Source organism: Opisthocomus hoazin, chromosome 2 (assembly GCF_030867145.1).
Source record: "Opisthocomus hoazin isolate bOpiHoa1 chromosome 2, bOpiHoa1.hap1, whole genome shotgun sequence".
Taxonomy (NCBI): Eukaryota; Metazoa; Chordata; class Aves; order Opisthocomiformes; family Opisthocomidae; genus Opisthocomus; species Opisthocomus hoazin.
In genome coordinates this window covers 70,454,874-70,476,950 of record NC_134415.1, presented here as the reverse complement: position 1 = coordinate 70,476,950, position 22,077 = coordinate 70,454,874, and the positions used below count along the sequence as shown (strand labels likewise).

At 40.6% G+C, this 22,077-nt stretch overlaps 2 protein-coding genes across 7 annotated transcripts in view; both read right to left on the bottom strand.

The window, feature by feature from the left end:
- Window positions 1–221: 221 nt before the first annotated feature.
- KIAA0408 (KIAA0408 ortholog) lies at window positions 222–7,399 on the bottom strand. Its single transcript, XM_075444875.1, has 5 exons — window positions 7,265–7,399; window positions 4,172–4,513; window positions 3,750–3,829; window positions 812–2,186; window positions 222–275 (listed from the first exon to the last, which is right to left on the bottom strand). Exons 1-5 carry the CDS (start codon window positions 7,397–7,399, stop codon window positions 222–224), a joined length of 1,986 nt encoding a protein of 661 aa, XP_075300990.1.
- A 4,282-nt stretch (window positions 7,400–11,681) lies between these two features.
- Window positions 11,682–22,077, bottom strand: part of MTCL3 (MTCL family member 3) — a 41,935-nt gene continuing 31,539 nt past the window's right edge. The window contains exons 6-10 of one of the 6 annotated variants that reach the window (XM_075414087.1): window positions 20,344–21,519; window positions 18,730–19,066; window positions 17,759–17,797; window positions 16,500–16,829; window positions 11,682–11,783 (exon numbers count right to left, since the gene is read on the bottom strand). In XM_075414087.1, the coding sequence (XP_075270202.1) occupies window positions 18,956–19,066; window positions 20,344–21,519 (1,287 nt within the window). In that variant the 3' untranslated portion in view covers window positions 11,682–11,783; window positions 16,500–16,829; window positions 17,759–17,797; window positions 18,730–18,955. The other 5 variants (XM_075414084.1, XM_075414090.1, XM_075414086.1 and 2 more) reach the window with 5 other exon arrangements.

Below are 22,077 nucleotides of genomic sequence, written 5' to 3'. Positions count from 1 at the left end.
CTCTTTTCTGAGACGCTAAGGGGCCTATCTCTTTGTGTTCATTGGCCAAGGAGCTCTTCAGGAAAAAAGATTTTTCTTTCTTTGTGGCCTTTTACAGAACCTGCAACTTAAGAGTGTATTTTCAAAACCATCTGTTTCTTTTTTCATTAAGAAAGAATGTTGGCAAAGGCAGCATGTCTAAACTTCTGCAAATAAAATTCAGCCAAATATAAATTAATTAGTCATGCCATACCCTTCTGTTTCTGTGAGCCTATGCTTGAATATATAGGCAAAGCCTGTAACCGAGACACAAGTAACAGGAGGTCACTTATTGGAAACCTTACGGAGCTACAATACTCCTTTTCATAGGCAGTTCCAAGGAAATCCTGAACCAAGCAGCACCCTGGATGCTGAAGAATGCTATTAAGCCCTCGAGGATTTTGACATGGCCAAGTGTGCTTAAGCCTTTTGGGAAGGCTTATGAAAATAACTCATCAACTAAAGGAAGGAGGGAGGGAGGGAGTTAAAACCTGATAGCAGTTCTCGCTAGTTCACTCCCTGAATAACTGCACTGCAGTTAACATCCAGCTTTACCCAACAGCAGCAGAGATCAGAATCTGGCACACGTCTTCACTGGTCATTTTTACATGTTTCTGCCCTCTCACAACGCTATTATCTTCAGAGGAAACACTCCTGATTCATCCAGATTCTGGTCTGAAGTGTCTATTTTTACATCATTATTTACAATACCACATTAGCCTGCTTCATTTTAGAATCTGAAGCTTGACATGAAGCTAAATTATTTTGTTCTCACCATTCTTATGAACCTTACCTCTGGTAACTTCTGTCTCTCTTTTCCTTGCTTGAGTTGCTGCCCACTGTGCCTGGCCAAATTCCTCGGAAATTCTTGCTTTCCTTGATCAGTCTGGAGCATTTCTACATACTGACTCAATGTCTCACAACCCCCATCAGTGAATTCAGAATTTGCCCGTGTCCACTTATCTTTGCAGCATTTCGTATTACATGGAGAAATCACTGTTGATTTTTCGTAATTTTTCAAAAGCTTTTCAACAACACCATAGTTTGACCTCGAGTCAGCTGAACGTGGGCGACCGGATAAATTACTTGGTCTCCAGTCATGCTCATGAAGCATGTGCCTATAACCACTAGTATTTGGAAGTCCATTGATTTGCTTTTGTTGCCCTACCATTCTGACAGCTTTGCCGGGGTTGCTAGTTTCTTGTTCCTTTGCTGCAGAGAATTTGGGATTGGAAACACAAGATGTAGTTACAGTTTCTGGCTTGCTAATAGCAGAGTCACACAGTGGGCTGCAGGGTCTGTGATCTTCTGATGCTGTTCGAGGCACCTCGTTTTCTTGCAAAGCATTGTTACGTTTATCTGTGTGAAACACAGTCCGGTTAAACTCATCGATCTTTGCTGCTAAAGTTTCATTTCTTTGGGTCTTTCCCAAAGTACACCTAGAGTCTCCCAACAGATCATTGTGCAGGGTAGCAGGGGCATAAAAGTCGTTACTGTAATAAGGGCTGCTGTGAGACTTGGGATTTTGTTTCTGGTGCATCTTGCTGCTTTGGGCCATATTTCCATCTGAACAACTCTTTTGGGCTGACAGTGGGGAAGGCTCACTTTTACTGTCTTTTCCGAGTTTGCCCACATCATATGCCCACGTGTTGTGGCAGAAAATTGTTCGTACATTGCACTCATTTTTGGTTACAGGTATTGCAGCAGCTACCATCACAGGACCTTTCACAGCCTGCCCTTCATTTGCACAGGCTGCTGCAGTTTCACTCGGGTTTACAGGTGAAGGATTCCTCAGTTTCCTTCCACTCCTGCAGTCCTGGGCCTTGCAATTGCTTTTGATGCCTGGATCTCTTATTGGTGCTTCAGAAATCTGTACAACTGCAGAAAGTGAGTTTGTTAGGTGCCGAGAAGTGCTCCGTGGAGGAACTGGTGGAGCTTCTTTCTTTTGCCAAGGTCTGAAGTCTGTACCTCTGTCACCAGTAAGACCACCATAAGACACGTCCTTCAAAACCTTGGTAGAGCTCATTAGATTCTTCCTATTATTATGTTCCTCTGTTTCAAAAGCAACTGAAGTCTGTGATTCATTGCTGGACACACGGTTCATCTGCGGCAGAATAACTGTGTTTTGAGTTTCCTCAAATTCCCCGAGGAAAGGAAGTGACTTCATTCTGAAAATAAAAGCAGAGGTGGTTTAGGGATGAGCAATCAGGGTATTCCCTCTGAGGACCTCAGGATTCAGTCTCCCTGTGAGCAGGTGTTTTAACACTGGCTGCTTAAAAAGAGTTGGGAGTAGTTTTACTGCAGCTGAATACACCCAGCATATTTGAAACATCCACAAAGAATTTGAAGAAAGATCAACAAAGGGAATCTTGTATTCCTTTCCCTTGCCAGTAAAATTATTTTCCTGAGTTTTTGTAGATGAATGCTTGTTTTCTTACCTACCCTGCAGTAAGGACAGTGGGATCTTGTGAGTTCTGATGACTCCAGTGGGAGTCTACCTGACTATGAACTGAATGAAGAAAGCTTCAGGACATAGCACGTCCCTTGCGTAAATGTCCTGGTTTTGGTTAAAACAGAACTGACTCAGTATTAGTTTTGTATATTTTATTTCTCTTATTATTAGTAGTATTATTAGTGTTATTAGTAAAACCTTTTATATTCAGTTTGTAAGTCTCTCTCCCTTTTCCTCCTTTTTCCCTTCCTCTGGTGGGAGGGTGGGGGTTAATAGAGAGCATCTGCCACTTAGTTTATTGCCACCCTGTTCTAAACAGTGACAGTAAATTTTCTAACATTACACAAAACAGTACAAATGCGTCTTTTGAGATCTGTTCAAAAATCACCTTTCTCAGCCAGGATCCAGAAACTATGCATCATCTACGAAACTATTTGCCTTAAAGATACAAATACTAACCCAGCTACAATAATAAATGAGTGACAGACAGCCAAGTGACTGCGTGGGAGAGTGTAAGCAGCCCGTCTGCTCTTTGGAAGCATCTGAGAAGAACTTGCCATGATGCAGACTTCCACGGGCCGTCAGCATAGCTGCGACATAGCCTTTCTCAATCTCTTTCATGGTGTGCACCCTGTCACACCATGGGTTCTGTCTTACCTTCTGAGAATTTCTGCACAACTCAAGAGAAGTACTGGTGTTTAGCTTGCTAAAGGAGACCATGAACATTGACTATTTAACAGTTAGAGGAATATTAATTTGCCATACTTTCCAGGATCTGGCTTACCATCTTTCCATCAGTACAAGTGTATGATTGTTCTAACTTCTCTTGACTTCCTTGCACTCTTGGATTGTCAGTCCCTGACACATCCCTCACACTTAAGGCTTGATATGGGCTTAATGTAAGAAACCTCCCAGCCTAACAAACCTATACAGTGTTGCATAGAACTGCATGGAAGTAGGACCAGGACAGACACAAATATCTGTTCGCTTTCCCAATCTTCTATATAGCCATTAGAAACAAGTACAATTTCATCTTGTATAGATATGAATTTCATTTTGTAGGTTCTGTAGATAAACTCCATTTTGCTAGTAAAATGTGCCCTTGTATCATATTTCAATATATTTCACTTGAATGTTTTATGCTGAGCACCGAAACACTAGGAGGATAGCAACTGCCCAACTCTTAATTCAACAGCAAACCCCCCTTCAAAGTGAACAGGAACACAGTGTCACTATCCATTTTCTTCCTCTAATATAAAGAGTCCAAATATGTTTTTACCTTCTGTGGTTGGACTTCTTTCGAATTTCCTCTTGATAGCTGCATAATTCTTCACTGACTCTGGCAAGTTCTTTAAGAGCCTTTATAAATATAAAAACAGTCCTTTAACATAAGCCTTTTAAATGGTATCTCCAGAATTACTTTGAAACTTGTGGTGATTTGCATTTAAGACTCACAGCAGAGGAAAGTAGCACAAGGAAAGATACAAAAATGCCCCCAGGCTATGAACAGAGGTAAAGAGCATGCTGTTAATACATTTAAACAGTGAGAAGACACTCAGTAGCAAACTGAGGAGGAAGCAGAGACAGTGCCTTGCTGGAAAGATAAAATCAGGGAGATCAGTTCTCTGGGTTAACTGGCAGGCTAAAGCCCTCAGTATTTTCCTCACCCTTGTAACTTAAACGTGCTTATGCTTTACTTACTGCATTGAGATCACCAATACAATTCTTGGCATTCTTCTTGGAAGTTCTGATGTTGAGGCTGTCCTCAGGTTCCTCACGGTTCTCAAAGGCCAGACTGTCCATTGACGGAGTATTGTTTCTGCTCTTGGCTCTGGTTTCTTTACATTCGTGTCCTGTTTTACTGAGCAAACTCCTTTTTTCCATCTTGTCATTTGCCACATTAGGTTGATAGTTCAGCTCCACTGTGTCACTCTCTTCTGAAGCAGGGGAATGAACGGACAGCTGCAGCATCTTGCTTTGAATGGCCTTATTATCATGGACATTCATATTGCTCTCCCTTCTAAGTTTTACCTCCTGGTAAAGCTGAAAAACCAATAGAACCTTCTGTTAAATCATGGTACTGTGATGAACTTTATGGCAAAATAACACATTCCTCTTTTTGTTTTTCACTCAGTAGCAGCAAGTAGAAAGATTCCATACATGTGTTAGTAGAAAAGAGCTGAGTCACACAGCGTGATAGTCCACAGACCATTATTGTCACAGGATGAGGAAAGGGCTGTTACCATTCACAAACTCTTTGTCATGGTTTTAATGTATGGCTGGCACCCACAGGATTGGATTGGAAGAGGTCTCACGAGGTCAGTGACCCTGCCTCAAGGCAGAAGCTGTACGGTTGTCTTCCAGGTAGTATCAGCACACTATGGGGTGGACACAGCCCTGATCTGATGGATGGGGAACGTGAGGGAATGTGAAGGAGGGAGAAGGCTCTGGCTATGTTATAGCCTGTTAATGTATATTAGTTTAAGGAAAGGAACTGAATTCTCATCTCATACAGCACTATCTGCACTAGAGCAGACTCTTCTGGTTCTCAGGCAAGTGGAATTCTTCCCTGTGACAGTATTAATAAATCAGTACTGCAGAATGGTATGATTTGGCAATGTGCTATCACCCCCTTATCTTCTTTCATGCTATCTGCTAAGATCCAATGGCTCTATTAGTAAATGAAAAGGTGCTACTTCTTGTCACCCAGCACATTCAAACTAGGAAGCTGTGATAAATTATAAATGAGAAAAAATAGCAGCATCATAAAAACCTCTTCTTCTTACAGTGCCAAGAATACCACAGCTCTTTATAAACATTCATTCTTAACTTGCTCCTATGAAGAAAGTACAGAGCAGGCACCTCTCAACAGCCATCTGCCTGCTCTCTCACAGTGCACAAACCCATCACAACAGTTTTTGGAAGGACAGTGAAAAAGAATAGCACGAAGAACATGCAGCCATTTCTTGGGTAGTGCTGTGGATTAGAAGTATTCTCATGTTCAGAGACTTGACACTTGACTTCATCCTGGGCTTTCAGATTTCACTCCCAAAGCCCAGATGCTCAGGGAACCTGAGGGCTGAACTTTGTAATTTCCAAGAAATGAGAGCCTCATACACACTCAGGACAGCAGTAAGGAAGGATACCATCTCATAACTCTAACAATATAATCTCCTAAACCACACAAGTCTTCCTGGAAGAATCCGGGAATTAAGTTAGGTTTTGGTGGGCTAGAGAAAACTACCAAATAAAAATAGAAGCTGATAAGGTACCACAAGTTTTACTGAGGAAATCACTCTACAGATGATGGCATTTAAAATGTATCTCGCTTTTTCTCCAGCCAGGTGGTTTTTGGCAAAGAAATGTCAGGGAACTGAAATTAAGGGCAGCTATAGACGAAAAGGGGACCTTAGGATACCGATAACCTTGGGGTATCATCTGCAGTTTTGTCTGGTCCTGCAGTACCCAGGGATTCACTTCATTCTCTTCCCCCCAGCCCCATTCCAATCTCTATCTCTTTTTCTGTCTCTGTCACACTTTCCTAATCCATATGCTAACAAAGAACATTGAAAAAACATGGTCTTCGCTGCCATTGTCAGGACTACTAATAGCCAGAATACCTTTTCACAACATATTACCATCATTCCAAAACAGCTCATGTACCTAACAAACTGAAATTCAACTACACACACAGATCACACTACTAACTTTTGAAGCACTCTCACCTTGGCAGTGAAATTAGGTAAGACTGCACAGAAATGTCCTAACACAAAAGACAAAATGTGGCAAAGACTATCATACCAAAGTCTGCAAGAACTGCAGGTAAAATATGAGAGTTGACATTATGGTGTTATGCTGCAGGCTGCTTTATTGGGCATTGTATGGCTGTAATTCATTTGGCTCTGATCATTTTCTTTGTCTTACTTTCATGTGAGCAATCTCTCCCATACATTCCTGTGTTGCTCAGCCACAGGACAGTGCTGGCAGAGAGCAAGCAAAACTACTCTACGTGTATATTTGAATGAAAAATGTGGAAAGGTCAGTGCTGAAAAAAATTCCTTCTGTATGTTGCCAAGAGAGATTCAATTTATGCATTACAGAGTGCCAGAGGGTTCTGCTGCAGTGACAATTTGGGGACAAAAGAATAGTAAATAATTACCTTAACTATTTCTGGAAGGAGACGCATTAGAAATGGCAGAGCATGAGTGTTTGTTAGTATGTGTAAACACAAGCGGTGTCAGGACTTTCACGCTATTTACTGTAGCCGTTGTCTCTACTAAAAGCCATCCATAAATGGAGCAGGTTCTAGCTGGAATGATTCTGCATCATGCAGCGTTTAATGTATGAGGTTCTTTTTAATATTACCATTTACCCTAGCAGACCTGAGCCATCTAATTCCTTTTTGCCAGAGAATTATGATACCTAGATTTTTTGATACTAAATATGCGTTTTCCTAAACCCCATATAGGCAGTTGTTCAGCATGTACTTGAAAAAAGCATGCATAATGTGAGCAGTGTCACTCATGCCCAGCAGAACTGGCAGCAGTATATAAAGCCAAGAATACCACAGCAAACTTCATACAAAGTGACATTTAACCTCCTGCCTTGTATTCATGAGTAGGAAATGAGCAATTGCAAATACTGCTTAATGCCAGGCTTTGCATTCTACCATCAGCTACTAGAAACTTCCAGTGACAGATAAGAAACAGGATATAATTCAGAAAAAATAAATTGAAGTGACCCCTAAAAGACTCAAGTGAAAATGTTAGTGTTCAGAGTTTTGTTTAAAAGTACCTCTTCTATTTTCTTCTGCATGATCTTCCATTGACATTCCCATTCTTTCCTTTCATTGTCAAATCTCTCCAGCAATTCCATCTTCTCTTTATTCCAGTTCCTCTCAGTATTCTCCAGTTGTTTACGCAGGTCCATGGTTACAGTGTGTGCAACAGCAAGAAGATAGCTCTGCTTTTTTTCTTTCTTCCCTGAATGTTTCCTGCAAGTTTATCAGAATAAGTCTTACTTGTGTTTGATTCTAGCTTTCAGGGAAAAAAATCAACCAAACAAAAACCCAAAGCAATTTACTGAAATATGCTTGCAGGAGACAGCATCACACGACTGTATGATATATAACTGGAGCGCGACTGGAATATGGACAAAGTAAGTGTTACAGGACACAAACTCAAGGGCAGAGAGGCCCAGTCTGGAAAAGGGAGGAGGCACACGCATCCAGCATCGCAGAATTCAGGAACGTCTGCCACAGTGGGCCCTATACCGTGGCCACTTCACATCTTTGCTATTACTCTTCACTATAAACCTGTTTCTAATTATATTTGAGTCTGCATAATACTGAACAGCACTTCAGGACCTTGGGATCCTGCAATGTCTGCCCTTGAGGGTGAAAGCTATTTTTATGTTTGTTCAGAAGACAACTGTAAGTGTAAAGGTATCATGTTTGCTCACGCACTCCTTTCACATATGCATGTAGCACGACAAAGACTGTGACATTCTTTTGGCAATTGAAGACTCTAAACCTGACACATGCAGAAAATTCTCATGACTATATAAATGCTTTAGAATACATGAAGGAAAACAGGACAGGAAAGCTAATAACACGTAACATACATACAAAGTAGAAAGCATCATTCTACTATATAAAGGACTGTAGGTCACTATAAGGAGTTCATGTATTTTGGATTTACAAATCTAACTCTATAAATGTTAGTTCCAGAACCAGCATAGGGAAAACTAGAAACCATTCTCCAATAGCACTAACTCAAATCTAATTCAAAACCTTCCTCAGAATACGTAACTAATTTGTGCTTCAGTTTCTCCTTGCCCTTCAAAATCTTTAGTATTTTAGTATCTGTGAATGAAAAATTATTAATTGAACCACTAAATACACATATTTTAAGGGAAAGTATCTGGATCTGCTCATCTGACTTTGGAGCAAAACAGTTACAGATTTTGTGGGCCTGGTGTTCCTCTTGCTCTCTTAGGCTTTACAGTAGAAACTCCACCACCGTCAGCACATTTACTATGCCAGCAAGGCCAAAATAACACCCATTTATTCAGTTACCATGGCTCCTCTGGTATAACGGCTGGTACACACACGTTGATACCTGAGTTTGTTAACTTTGGCTCTCAAAGCCAGCTGCTGTGTTGCTTAGGTGGACATGGAATCTAGTTCTAGTCACAAAATGCTGCTGCGTCACTTTGGTCTCCTGCCAGAAACCAAGCGTACGGGCAGGCAAATGAATTATCAGATAGTTAACTAGCGGTAAGCCCAGTTTGCCTTCCTGGAATTTGTTAATTTCCCTGACTGATGGTCACTGATCATCAGCTCACAGGAACTTCCCATTTTATCACCCACATTTTCTCTGATACAGTGAAAATTCATTCTTGAGTTTCAAGCAAAGTTCTTCCCCATCCTGTATTTTACTGGACAAGTCTTGTTGATTCAGCTGCTGCTACTGTGTAATCACTGCTTACCAGTGTCTGCATCATTTCAGCTGACGCCAAACTTGGAGTCAGCTTCTTTCATGAACAAGTAAGAAGAGTTCAGCTGAAGCCCAGCGGGTTACTCGGGTCTTTGGGTCACAGGAAGTCCTAATTCAGGATCTCTCAACTGACAGCTATCATGGGCCCAATCCTAACTCGAGTTGCAAAACTTTTTACCCAAAGTAATTTTGGATGGAAGACTTGGAGAGCAAACTGTCTATTCTTCAAATGTTTATGTCAGTCTATTTCACAATGGTGTAACCATGTCACCAGGTAACGTAGCATTGGAGCTTACGCTTTCAAACTCTGAGTCACACCTGCCTTTGAGCTCTGAAATAGCAGTCTGTCCCTCAACTATCTACAAACAGATTTCAGACCCTTCTTCTTCTACCGGCCTGAAAACATACAGGGCAGATTTACAAAACCACAAAACTCTCTCAAACTCAGAGCTGCTGAAAGACAGCACAGTATTCTCATCACAAAAGCAGTCAAGCACTGGTTTGCTCAAGGCTTCTTAGGGAAGGCAGCCAGGCTACAGAGACTGCACCTCTCCAGGCCAAAGTTTCAGCTTTGTGCCAGACTTCAGTAAGTGTTGACCAAAAACAACTCACAAAAAAATTGCACTGCACTTAAGATCTGTTGCAATCTAAACATCTATTGCTAATGAACTTTAAAACCATTTCAATACTTTCTCACTTTGCTAATTCAAAGATTGCAATTTTTAGTACAGTCATCCGCTTTTTTCTTTTTTTTTTTTGATACATTTATGTCTTTATAACCTTTCAAGACATCTCTGAGGAATAAACAAAAGTCAACTCTCTGCTTCACTAGAATCCCTCAAATACGCGTCAGAAAGAAGTAGAAAATCCTATAAAAGCTGTAAAGTTGTGAACAAGACAGGCAGGCATAATCTGCCTACAACTTGCACAAATGGTGATTTTGCTAGTGCACTATTAGCAATAATGACCAAGCTTTGATCAGCAGCATATTATTAGAAACAAAGTCAATACTACGTAGCTTTTTGTTTTTACACACGTAAGAACAGATACATAATATGTACTCCTTTCAAGCATGCATATAGCATTGAAAAGGCCCCTGGTGGTTTCTTAGTGTTGGCAACTACTCTTGCCATGTTTGCATTCATCTCAGCAATTTCCAAGTTGTTTCATATGGGACTCTGATTATAAAAAGGAATTGGAGACCATCAAAATGAAAGCAAGTCTTGGAAGAAGTTAGTTACAGAAGCTGCAGATATTCACTTATAGCTCTAAGATCCACAAAAAGCCTGTATTGCTTCTTATGCTTCTCTGGTTTCCTCTTGACATAAATTCTGAGAAAACTCATGTTTATTGATGTTAGCAGCTGGATGACTATACAATTTTGTTGCTATTGTACAGTGGATAAATTCCTCAGAGAGTTTTAATTTCTATTTCTATGACTTCACCCTTTTTTTTTCTGGGTCTTTGTTTTGTTCTGTTTTGTTTTTGTTGGGGGTTTTTCAACTTGTTTTTTTCCCTACTACCAATAAAATACCATTTGTAGTCCCAGTAATATATACAGTCCTCTGTCTGTATAGTGCACTGAGATGTCCCCCTGCGTATTTCACAGGACTTAGCAACCCACAGGGATGTAGAATGCCACATTTTAATTTGCTGTGTGGATCAGAACAGTATCTGTGCTCTTGCAATATTGGCACTTTCTGCATGTCCTAGACAAGGTCAGAAGCTTATTAGAGCAATAAAATTCAAGCAAATAATCGATTTTGTGTACATCAGCTGCATTTTCCCTTAACTTTTCCTTTAGCCCTCCCTCTTCCCAAGCAAAAAAATATTTTAAGCAACTATTTGATATTAATGTTAATATTACCCCATGTCTTCTGCATGTTCTTTCTACCTACATACCAAAAATGCAAAATAGTTTGCAATCAACCTCTGTCAACTTCTGAAAATAATCTTCAGTGACATCAGCTGAGATGTTATTTTTCAACAGAGATTAATTAGATTGGATGTGCACAACCATTCAGATACACAAACCTTCCATTGATTTTAGAGGGAAAAAAAGTGATTAAATTATATTTCCAACAAAGTGCTGCATTTTGGATGACTAAGGAAATTGTAAATTTCTTTATTTTTTCAGTTATGAAAATATGTTGTGTGTCACAACACTGTGCACTTTATACATAAAAAGAAACCACAGTTGAGTGAGAGACTGGAAGAGAGAGCAGGGGAAGGAAGGAAGGAAGGAAGGAAGGAAGGAAGGAAGGAAGGAAGGAAGGAAGGAAGGAAGGAAGGAAGGAAGGAAGGAAGGAAGGAAGAAAGAAAGAAAGAAAGAAAGAAAGAAAGAAAGAAAGAAAGAAAGAAAGAAAGAAAGAAAGAAAGAAAGAAAGAAAGAAAGAAAGAAAGAAAGAAAGAAAGAAAGAAAGAAAGAAAGAAAGAAAGAAAGAAAGAAAGAAAGAGAAAGACTCAAGTGAGTTCTCATAATGCTACCTGTCATCCCTGTTCTGTGGATATATCTGTGTGCTCGGAAGAAACTGACTGAGCTAATGCAGAGTTTCTCTAAGAATAAAGACCATATATAACATACATGAACACCACATTACATATAAATAACATTAGAGAGATGTTTAACTGTTTGCCACATTAGTAATTTGCTTTCTTTTTTAATCTTAACTGTTAAAAAACCTGATTTAAAACAAACCATAACCATACCTTTCATGGAATAAGAAATCCTTGAGAAGTTTTTCAGTCCATTTCTAAACAGCAGTGAAAGCAATGAAATGCATAGCCAGCTGGGATCCAGTTCTGTGAGTCTTGATCTTTAAAAGAAATAAGAAAGCTAAGCAAGACACAACCTTTCAACTGGGGCAGCATTTGCAACTCTCTTTGAATAACTCCGCAACTTTTGCAAACTGAAAAACAGTTCCGTTCAGCATCATCCCAGCAGCTGGCTTCCACGTGACGTCAGTGCATGGAGGATGGCTTTAAAGCCATCTCCTCCAACCCCCAGCTCCGTAACTTTATATCTGCTCTTATTTTGTGTAAACAACTCCAAGTCCAGGACATTTTTAGGTTTTATAGTGCAGTCCAGTCTTTAAAGCTTGCCAAAGCAGCCACTGTTAATATTAAAGCTATGACAATAGGCAATTTTAGGTTTCTTTTATTAGCATCCATGTTGTAAAGGAAGATTCTTTGCTGCCTTCCAGACCCATTTTCAGGGTTATATTTTTTAGTATGAGCGTTCTGAGCATTGCAACTTGATCCTTATAAACTGCTTTGTAAAGGGAGTTTGTTTAAAGCAGCAGTCTTGTTGGTTAACAGCTATCTTAAAGAGTTAAAGGCAAACCACTCCTCCCTAAAATCTTTTTCTGTATTCTAAATATGTTATCACTTAAGAAGTGCAGAAGTATTGGGCGCTGTGTAATCCTACTGTCTTGCATGCTGGGAATGGTGACAATGGTTTCTTTGGTATATACCCAAATATTCCGGCTACTTTATAAGGTTTCTGAATCAGATTCTCCGGTCTGTTAAGATACTTTGTGTCTCAGCAAAGCAAAGTGCTTGTATGGAGAATCTCCCTTGTGCAGGGAAACTCATTCCTGGCATAAGGCTAGCAAGGAAGGTCCCAAACCACCCTGGCCTGGATTTAAAGCTCTGGGAGTGCCCATAGCAAGTGTCAGCGTGGGTGAGGGCAGGGAGCGTATGTGACAGAAATGATTCAGCAAGTGAAATTCCACAGCAGACCGCAGGGAAATTTAGCTGCTCCCTCTGCTGAGCTGCAGGCAGGAGCTCAGCTCGCTCCTTGCGTCTCTGCCCACCACAGTAACTCTCCTGCTGCACTACGTGTCCTACCTCCTTCCACCTGGCACCGTGAGAGAGTGCCAAGGGGCAAGGGCAGGGGTTTCACACATGTACCACTGCCCTGCCGGGTACTTGTGCCTGGATGTGTCCGTGGACAGGGATTGAGACTGCCCAGGGACATGTCCCTGGAGAAGGGCCACAAAGCACTCAACTCATGCAGCATAAAACTCTGGACAAATTCTGCTATCAGATGGGTGCCTTCAAACGCGCTAAGCAGGAGTGACGTATAGTTTTGTGGGCAGAACAGCTGACGACAAGAGGATTTTTAAGAGGAAGGACACAGTATGCGGATTCACACATCCTTTGCTTAGTCAGCACTCTCCTTTTCAGACCACTAAGGTTTTATCTGTGATAAAATCCATGCACAGCATAAATATTTTAGCTCTGGATGCATTTTATAGTAAATACCAAAGCAGGTTTCAGGGAAAACACATTTTTTCTCCTTATATGGTCTAGCTTTAAGTCTCAGTGAATACATTACTTGGGTGCTTATTCTGCTCCCACGTAACCTAAATAATAGGACTTGGGATATTTGTGAAAATTACAAATATGATCTAAAAAGTGAACAAAGATGCCCAAGTACTTGACTGAATGTTCCCAAAGAAAATCTTCAGCCTCTGAACTCTGAGGATTTAAAAATCCCCTGTTCATAAAGCAACAGTGTGACTGTCTTTCGGGAGGTTACGTGGCAGCGCGCCAGCTGACATGGCTGGGAGCAAAGCCCAAGTGCCTGGGAGCAGAACCGAGCCCACGGCTGAAGACCAGGTGCCACAGCGCTGCCTCCTCCCCGAAGCCAGCACGGCAGCACCACTGCAAATGAAGGCAGACTCTGAAGACATATTTTTTTACTTCCATCCATCAGCATAGGCTATTATTCTTGTGTAGTTAATATTGTTAACTTAATGCCACTCATGTTGGTACATGAACTCTTTGAAGTAAACCACAGTAAAATTAAAGAAAACAATGGACTAAATCCCAGACCTGAGTTTTCACTCAGGCAAAATCCTACGTTGCTGTCAGTGTGAGGAATTACAAATGTGTGAGACTGAGGGGCTCGTTAGGAGACAAGAGCTGGACCCACTCACAGGTCACAGGGCCATGTTACACCTGTCCTAATATGGGAAAGGCAGAGCAAAGCTGGGACAAAAAAATACAAAGCAAGCTCTAAAAACCTGGACTCATTGCTCCTGACACCCTAAAGTGTAGCAGAGTGACTTCTGATTTTGGGGAAAGTTATGCAGCAGAGACTGTCCCTCCCCCCAACAGCAGCAGACAAAGCAGCAAATGGGGCTTTCTGGCCTCTGGCACATGCAAAATAAGCAGGAAGGTTATGGCAGGTTTATTTTAGTACATCTGACACGCTGCTTCCACAGGCAAAGCGTACTTTGTCCATACCTGGTATCAGCTCTGTGTTAGAAGTCAGCACCTCAACAAAAACAGGTGCAAGGACATTTTAAACAAGCCCTCTGCTAAATTCCTCTTCATCATGCAAGACTGAAGACAAAGGAGCGTGAATTTCAGCATGGGCTATAATCTGAGTACGTACTCAGGGTAGCGTGTACTCTGGTTAATAGTCTGGGTTCAAGGTCATTTCAGACCATCATCAGTTCTGCTGTACTAGCTTGGTTACGGCATGCTCGTTTTGCTATGTCCACATAAATTTGGTAACAAGAAGGATGAACAGCACTGCTGCCACTGTCATCAACCCAGCCACAACACCAGATTCCTGAATGATGTTACTTTTTAAACCTCAATAATCCCAGCAAATACATTTCAGGAATGGATATACAGATCAGGACGGGCAGAAGGGAATACAAATTCTGTCTCCTCTTGGTGTCATGCACTTCTGCAATAATATATAACTTGGGGGAGAAACAGAGCCAACAAAGTGTTATGTCATGTCAGTTCTCCAAGGTTACACTGGAAATCGGTGGCAGATACTTTAGATGTTCACTTTAAATAGAGCCACTGTAATTTTCCCCATAGGCAACTGCATGTGTAATGGCAAAAGTTGGGTTTGAATATCACTTCCCCTGGCATTAAATCAGAGACAGAAATGTAAGCCAATGGGAATTACATCCCTGATACTGTAGCCTCTAGAAGTCTCCTACTCACCTATCAAATTCTGGGGTGATTAAGGGGAAGGGCATCTAATACCCTCAAGCTCTGCTTGTTTTTGTAAACAACTCCCAAAGTTCATGTGCAGTTCATCTCTTTTAATAACACATATTCAGACAGCCATGTTTTTGGCAATTTTCTATTTTCCGACTGCCAGGCATATTTCTGCACTATAGCACCTGCTCTCTTCTGGTTTTGATTCTGAAGCACTGGTGACATGTGTCAGCAGACACTTATTCTGTCTCTAACTGGAGCTTCAGGCATGGATATTTTTGGTTGAAGGAAGTATCTCTGATCCTGTAGAAGACAATCATTCTAGTATCACGAGAATTTTTCAGTAACAATAGAGAAAATATTTATAAAGGTGTTTTCTAAGGGCATTCAGAGCCAACTCTAAATAGGAAATACATTTAATTGAATTTATCTGGTTGCATGAAAGGAAAAAATGGATCTGTTTTCTAAATGACATAAAAATCATTGAGTTACTCCCAATTTACACAAGTGCAAAACTGTCAGAATTAGATCTACAGATGTAAGATTTGTTCTTTCTGACAGAACATGGAATGAATTCCCTGGGAATAGAGGAAAAAGAAATGTAATCTTTCAGAGAAATGTAAAATTAATGCAATCTCAGGGTTCAAATCCAATGACATTTTTGCCAGAATATTAACATTTCACCACAATATTCCAAGATGAGAACTGTGAATCTGCTATCGGTATAATTGAGATTTGAACTGATAGGTAAGCTGGTATATACAGCTTGCTGGCACATAAAAGCAAAATCTTCTTATTATTATCGCTCTTCAGAATTAGATGCGATGCGGCAGACAGAATCTCGTGAATCAGCAGTGTTCTGCCTGGCTCTGCCCTGCCTGCCTCCCACGCACTCCTGCTAGAGGATGTGGACGTGTTCAGCTGCATTTACTCACTCACCTGTGAGGTGGACTTTGCCCACCAGCCCAGTAACTGAGTGTGGACAATCTGCTTCCTTGCTTGGCAAGAATATTTATTGCATTTCTTTGTGAGACCAAGTTACTTCAATTTAGCAAGACACAGAACACTTATTTATTTGGCTAGATGTTATCTTCTGGCTATGGATAGATGTCCATACTGATTTTATTAGCTTTCTCAGCAGCTTTTAAAACAGCGACAAGCGGAGGGTTGTGAGCTTCTCTGCAATATGTGGCACGAAACAGGTAAGTGGCTCCAATCACTCCCTTCAAGCTGAATGCAGAAGGACATGAAAAACGCATCTCATTTCTCACTGAGATTTCTCTGCACTGAGGTTTGCAGGGGTCCTCACCGCTGTCCTTGCTCCTCACTGATTCAAAGACTGCAGAGAGATTCTAAAATGATTTTGTATGCTTTGGTATGCTTTGATTTCAGATTGTAGCCTGTGCAATAGCTCCCCAAATGTCCCTAAAGGTCTAAGTTTTGACTTGCTTTGTTGATGTCTGACAGAATTCGGCTGAGGAAAGCTCCAGCTATAGGCAAAAAAAAATACTGAGAAATCAGTGGGGTTACAATTGCCAATCCTGTGCAAAGGTTATCTTCACCTTTTGACTCAAGAAGTTCATCCTCACTTTTTCAGATTTCTGAGAAAGAAGCAAATCTTTCCCAATTACTTCCAAGATGTATTCAATGTATGAATTCAGTGTATTAAACTTTTCTACTACTTTACAGTAGTACTGTTACTGATACACTCAGTGCCAGTCAAACCCTCTATACTCGTCTGTACAAGCCTGAGAAAGGTATAAACAAGTGTGGGTTAAAATCTGAAAGTCCAGAACTTCAGATCTGATTTAAGTATGATTTTTTCTCTTTTATGGAATTCAGCCAGTAACATAACAAAACCCAAATGATCTTCTCTTCCCCCAAGGGAGGCACTAAAACAGAAAGAAAAGCAAGAAGTCAGGCTCGTGCTAAGATTTGGTACGACAAGTTTAAGTCTCCAATTATTATACTTTTGTACTTCTAATGTCCAAATTGCAAATACATGAGGGAAGAAAACAAAAAAAGAATTTCTCATTTGTCAAGTAGTTGCTGGAAAATTTCTTACAGCAGTTGCTGAGACAAGAGCAACAAAAGGGCCCTTTGCCAGTGATTTAAGAACTATCTTTACAGTTACAGAAATTCTCTGTGAAGCGATGATATGCTTGACCATATCTTGCCATAATAGTTTCTAATACGTGGAACTTAACTTTTAGGCAACTGAGCATAAATTAGAGCCACTTCGAACCTCCCCAAAATGACTTTGGGCCTGACTTTCTCTTTAATCAGAACACCAGCAAGGCTGTCTCTTAATCTCATATATATTGATTATCATTTCCTTTAGACATATCTTGCTAACTACAACATAAATAATGACAACAACATCCCCTGGTAGGAATAAGTATTTGGATTAAACTAAGGTTAAGTAATTTAACTGATCAAGGTTCCTACACCTGCAGAGTATGCTGAGGGAAAGCTAGACAAACAAGGAGAAAAACACAAGCTTTGTTTAATACAAATATCGTTAGTTTACTGCTTTTTACGTTCTGGTAAAACAAATTTTATTGCCCAATCTCTGCTTCCCTCTGAGGAGTTTCCCCCAAAATGGTGTCTCTCTACTGTTTCAGGTAGCAGAGCACAACCCAGGCACAGAGATGAACTGTTCTCACTGGGGAATGGGTTAAGTGAACAGAGTGCTAGCATGATAAGTCAAAGGGAATCCTTTTTACCTGCTAGAAAAACAGCTGCTTTATTTATTACCACTATTTATTACTAGATTTTTTTATCACGGCACCTGCACAAAAAATTTCATTAATACACTTACCTGTAAATGATCACCTTTGGAGAATTCACATCTGTGGGACTTTGTAGTTTCAGCATAGGTTGAATAAAACAGAAAAGAAAACTGAGCTTCACTGGGCATTTCAGATGAGGTTTTCATAGTGGGAGATCTACTGGTTGTAGGAACTGGCTATCTTCAGTGTGAGTCACCTGTACTCTCCGTGCAGCCTCTCATAGGTGAGACAGGAATACTCAGTGACTGCTGATCCACATCCGTGTACACAAGCTTGCCTGACCTATGGTCACTCTCTACCAACAGCATGGTTAGACGGGGGTCACTCAGCAAGCCAAGAGTTACCACGTTTATTCAAAACTCAGTCTGAAACCTGGAGAGACAATCCAGAGCCCTGGTGGCTACAGGCTGGAAAACGTTACCTGATAAACTAAGTCAGTAGGAAAAGATATCTGACATCAGGCAAGGTGACTAGCGTCGCTCTCTTCGGTTCAAGTCAGAATGTAGCGTGGCCATTTTTCTAGAGCCCAGAGAGAATGCAGCCAGCCTACATCTCTAGGAAGACTCCTCGCCTACTCTGATACCTCCTCCTCGTGAATCTCATTCTCAGGGGCTCCAGCTCCTTGCCACATTTCCACATACAGTGCTCTATCTACCAGCCATTCTGATTTTGTCCCCTCCGTGGTGTCTAATCCACATAATACAGTGCTGAAAAACATTATCATCACAATCATGCAAAATACATACAAGCTGTGACATACAATTGCAGAATATACATCAAATGTGGTCTTACTATTGATATGTGGCTAGAACACAAATCTTTTTCTGGGAGTGGGAAGAAGAAAGCAACAGACTCCTCACACCCACTCTGCATATATCTGTTTTGCTTCTGATTTGGTGCAAATTAATGAATATTAAACTGGTTCCAGTCACTCAGGAAATCTTTATTCAAAAATGATAAAACCAGATGAAGTGAAAAATATCATTTTCTGTTTACTTACCTGGAACACCATGGTGAGCGGACTTCCTATTCAACTGGGTGACTTTTTGGTATGTTTTTTGCAGGTTTTTTGATTTTGTTTTGATTTTGGCAAACAAGTAGTCTTCAGTGTTTTTACAGCAGTGGCTAGTACAGAAACTATGTCTCTTGCACTTCTTATCTTGGAGGGTGGACAAAAAAAAACAAACTGAAAATAATACTACAATGAACAGTAAATGATGAATGGCTTACAGTACAAAAAACAGTGTAAAAAGGAAGACAAGTTTAAATATTGTTGTGTATGAAAGGGATGAAAATAATACAAGGATGAGAATAAGTAAAATGATAGGCTGGAACATCTGGGAAAGTAAATACAAAGACAAAGAGAACAGTCAATTAATGGAACAGCAAGTCCAAAGTTTCAACAAAATAAATAGTGCATCAGACTATGCTTGTGGAGGGACCAAGTGCCCATCTCCCATTGACTTCAGCAGGAGTTCTGCATGGTCAAGTGCTGAAATGCCCAATTTAATTATTGCTGTTATTTGTTTAGAGAAAATACGAGTTAGTTCACTTTAAATTTGTGTAAGCCCATGCAGTGCTCTGCCTTTAAGCTAATGGGAGCTCTACAAGCTCAGAGCTATTACTAGATCAGAAAGTGAGCATGCTGAATGCCGTTTTCTGGTTGATTTCATGCAATACATGTATAGTAATTGATTAGCTTTAAACTCACTGCGTCTGTGACTTTCTGATACAGGGAAACAAAAGACTAATTAGTCAGCATAGGAATAAGAAATAATAGCTTTCAGCTTCACCTGGCAGCTACTTTGACTGTAAACTAGCAGGACAGCACAAAGTAAATTAACAAAGTAAAAGGCTTACTAAAACGTTGGATAATACCATGAGCAATAACAAGATTTGACAACTATAGGACTGCATGATAAGATAAGGGTAGGTAATTTTCATTTTTCACGGCAAAAGATCTTGAGTCAGCAAGGAATTTGCTCCTCAAAACCTCTCTGGAACAATTCTGCATAAAAATGAACTACAGAAAAGATGCTGCATGTAAGCAGTGACCCATACACCTTCAACATAAGATACAATCAATTATAGTACTTTCAATATTCACACTATGGTGTGGCTCTGTAACTCTGTAAAGTAGATTTGCATGGTTTATTTTTCGCTGCGGTTAGTCATATTCTCTATAATTTTGGAAATTTAATGTTTCTTCCTGTTTAATAAGATTTTCTTTTTATTCATTTAACAGGAACTCAACCACTAAGAAAACAATCATGGTCATTTATGTGCCAAAAATGCTGTCTGCACTGCCTTTACTGGTGATGAAGGCATAACTCTGGGAAATGCAATTGCAATGCCAGAAAGGAATAGTGTCTTCTACCTCCTAGAGCATAATTCTTTTAATTTCCAGGAGACCAGACTTATTCACTGTTCACAAACAGCCTTCTTGGTAGAACAAGGTTTCATATGGCCAAATGAGGATTTAAAATAATTTAAGAAATAGTTATTTTTGTCCACTGTCCGAATAAAGAATTTTCATGTGCCATACATCAAATTTGAGGCTTAATTCATTTGGCAGAGCGTTTTTACCTGTAGGCCGTAATAAGTAAAAGTCTACCTGACTCACTGACAAAGGTTCATCTGCACTTCGATCATCCGAAGACTTTGGAACTTCGAGTCTGTCGATGAAAGCCTGGAGCTCTTTCCTGAAGGCCTTCATCTGTGCGTTGATCCGGTAAAGAAGCTCATGCTCGCGTATTCTGCTGCCATCATCTTCCTCATCCATCAGTCCAAAGAGGTCCCCATTAGCTACATAAATTCTTGCCTCTGTTATGATGGTGCTCGTGTCAGAAATTAGGCGGTCTATTGTCTTGCCCAGCCGCTCCGCTTCAGAGCGGATGTCCTTCATCTGCTGCCGATCAGTGAAGTTCTTCTGCCACCCAGATGGTGTCGGATAAAAAGACCTCGTGGGTGTTAGGCACCGAATGTTGCGTACCTCTTCGGAGTCACTTTCTCCACCAATGGGGCCTTCCCTTTTGCGGTGAGGGGGGCGGGAATCATCATCACTCTCTTTTTTTCCTGCATCACTTTCTGCATCACTGTCTCTGGGACTGCCGCGGATCCCAAGATGAGAGGCCAAGTCATAGCGTTGCATGTTGGACATTAAGACTCTGTTCTCATACTGGAGTTGCATGACTTTGCCACTCAGCTCATTGATCTGCATTCGTGCAGCTTTTAGCTCCTCCTGTAACGCCTCTGTCTTGGCATTATCATGGTGCCTGGAGCTCTCATGGGACCCAGACTTGTACTTGTATTTGTTCAGCTCAGCTGTTATGCGCTTGTTTTGTTCTTCCAAATCAGCTAAATTTCTCCTCAGCAGTTCTGTCTCATCTTCTACTAGCTGCAAATGCTGTCGTAGTTCTGACAAAGATTCACTCTGCTCTCCCAGGAGCGGATTAGCCGTCCCTGAGAAATCATCTCCTCTTAAATCATCGAGCTCTGCTTTCAGTCCTCTGTTTTCTACTTCTAGTTCAACTATTTTCCTCCCAAGAATGTTAGCTTCCTCCTCCACAAGTCTCAATCGAAGCTTGAGTTCAGCTTCCCTTGTGGTAGGTGGCCCACCTGCTTCACCTTTTGGCAAGGGACTGTCCAAATCCCCATAAAATGATCTGTATTTTTGCAGCTCGTGTTCAAATCTGTCTTTCTCCTTATCGATCTTTGCCATTTTCTTCCTCATCAAGGCTGCTTCTTCTTTGACAAACTGTAGCTGGCATTTCAGGTCTTCATTGTCGTCCTTAGAAAAAAGAAAAGGAAGCATTTAAAGAAACTTGATGTAAAACAGGAGACTTCCAGTGGATGGTCCTAAATTACAAGATTAACAATTACAGGTATGTAGCTTTAGATACTAATAGATTTTCCTGCAATCATTTTTTCACTGATTAATAAATTAAAGAGATGAAAATAAATACTTAAATTTAAAAGAGGGGAAAAAGACTATTTTACTTGTGACTATAGTTTGCACAGTCCCTGGAAAACACGTTGTGGGGGTGGGGGACTTGCAAAAAATCCTTATATTCGCTAGGCTTGCAGCACTATAACAGAATTCACAGTGTTCAAAAATCCCGAAATCATCATACAAAGCGCCTATAATCTTGTTTCACTGGCGCTCCCATTTACTTATTTTACCTAAAGTATAGAGCATGTGACAGCTGGTGAATTCTGTTGCAGCACCAGTGGTGTGTTTAGGTGGGCCTTGATGTAGTGTTGTTTGACTGCAGATCTGGGGTAAGAGCTCTCCATTATTTCACAGCATATAGGAAGACAAAGAGCAAAGTAAATAAGCAAGCAAAGT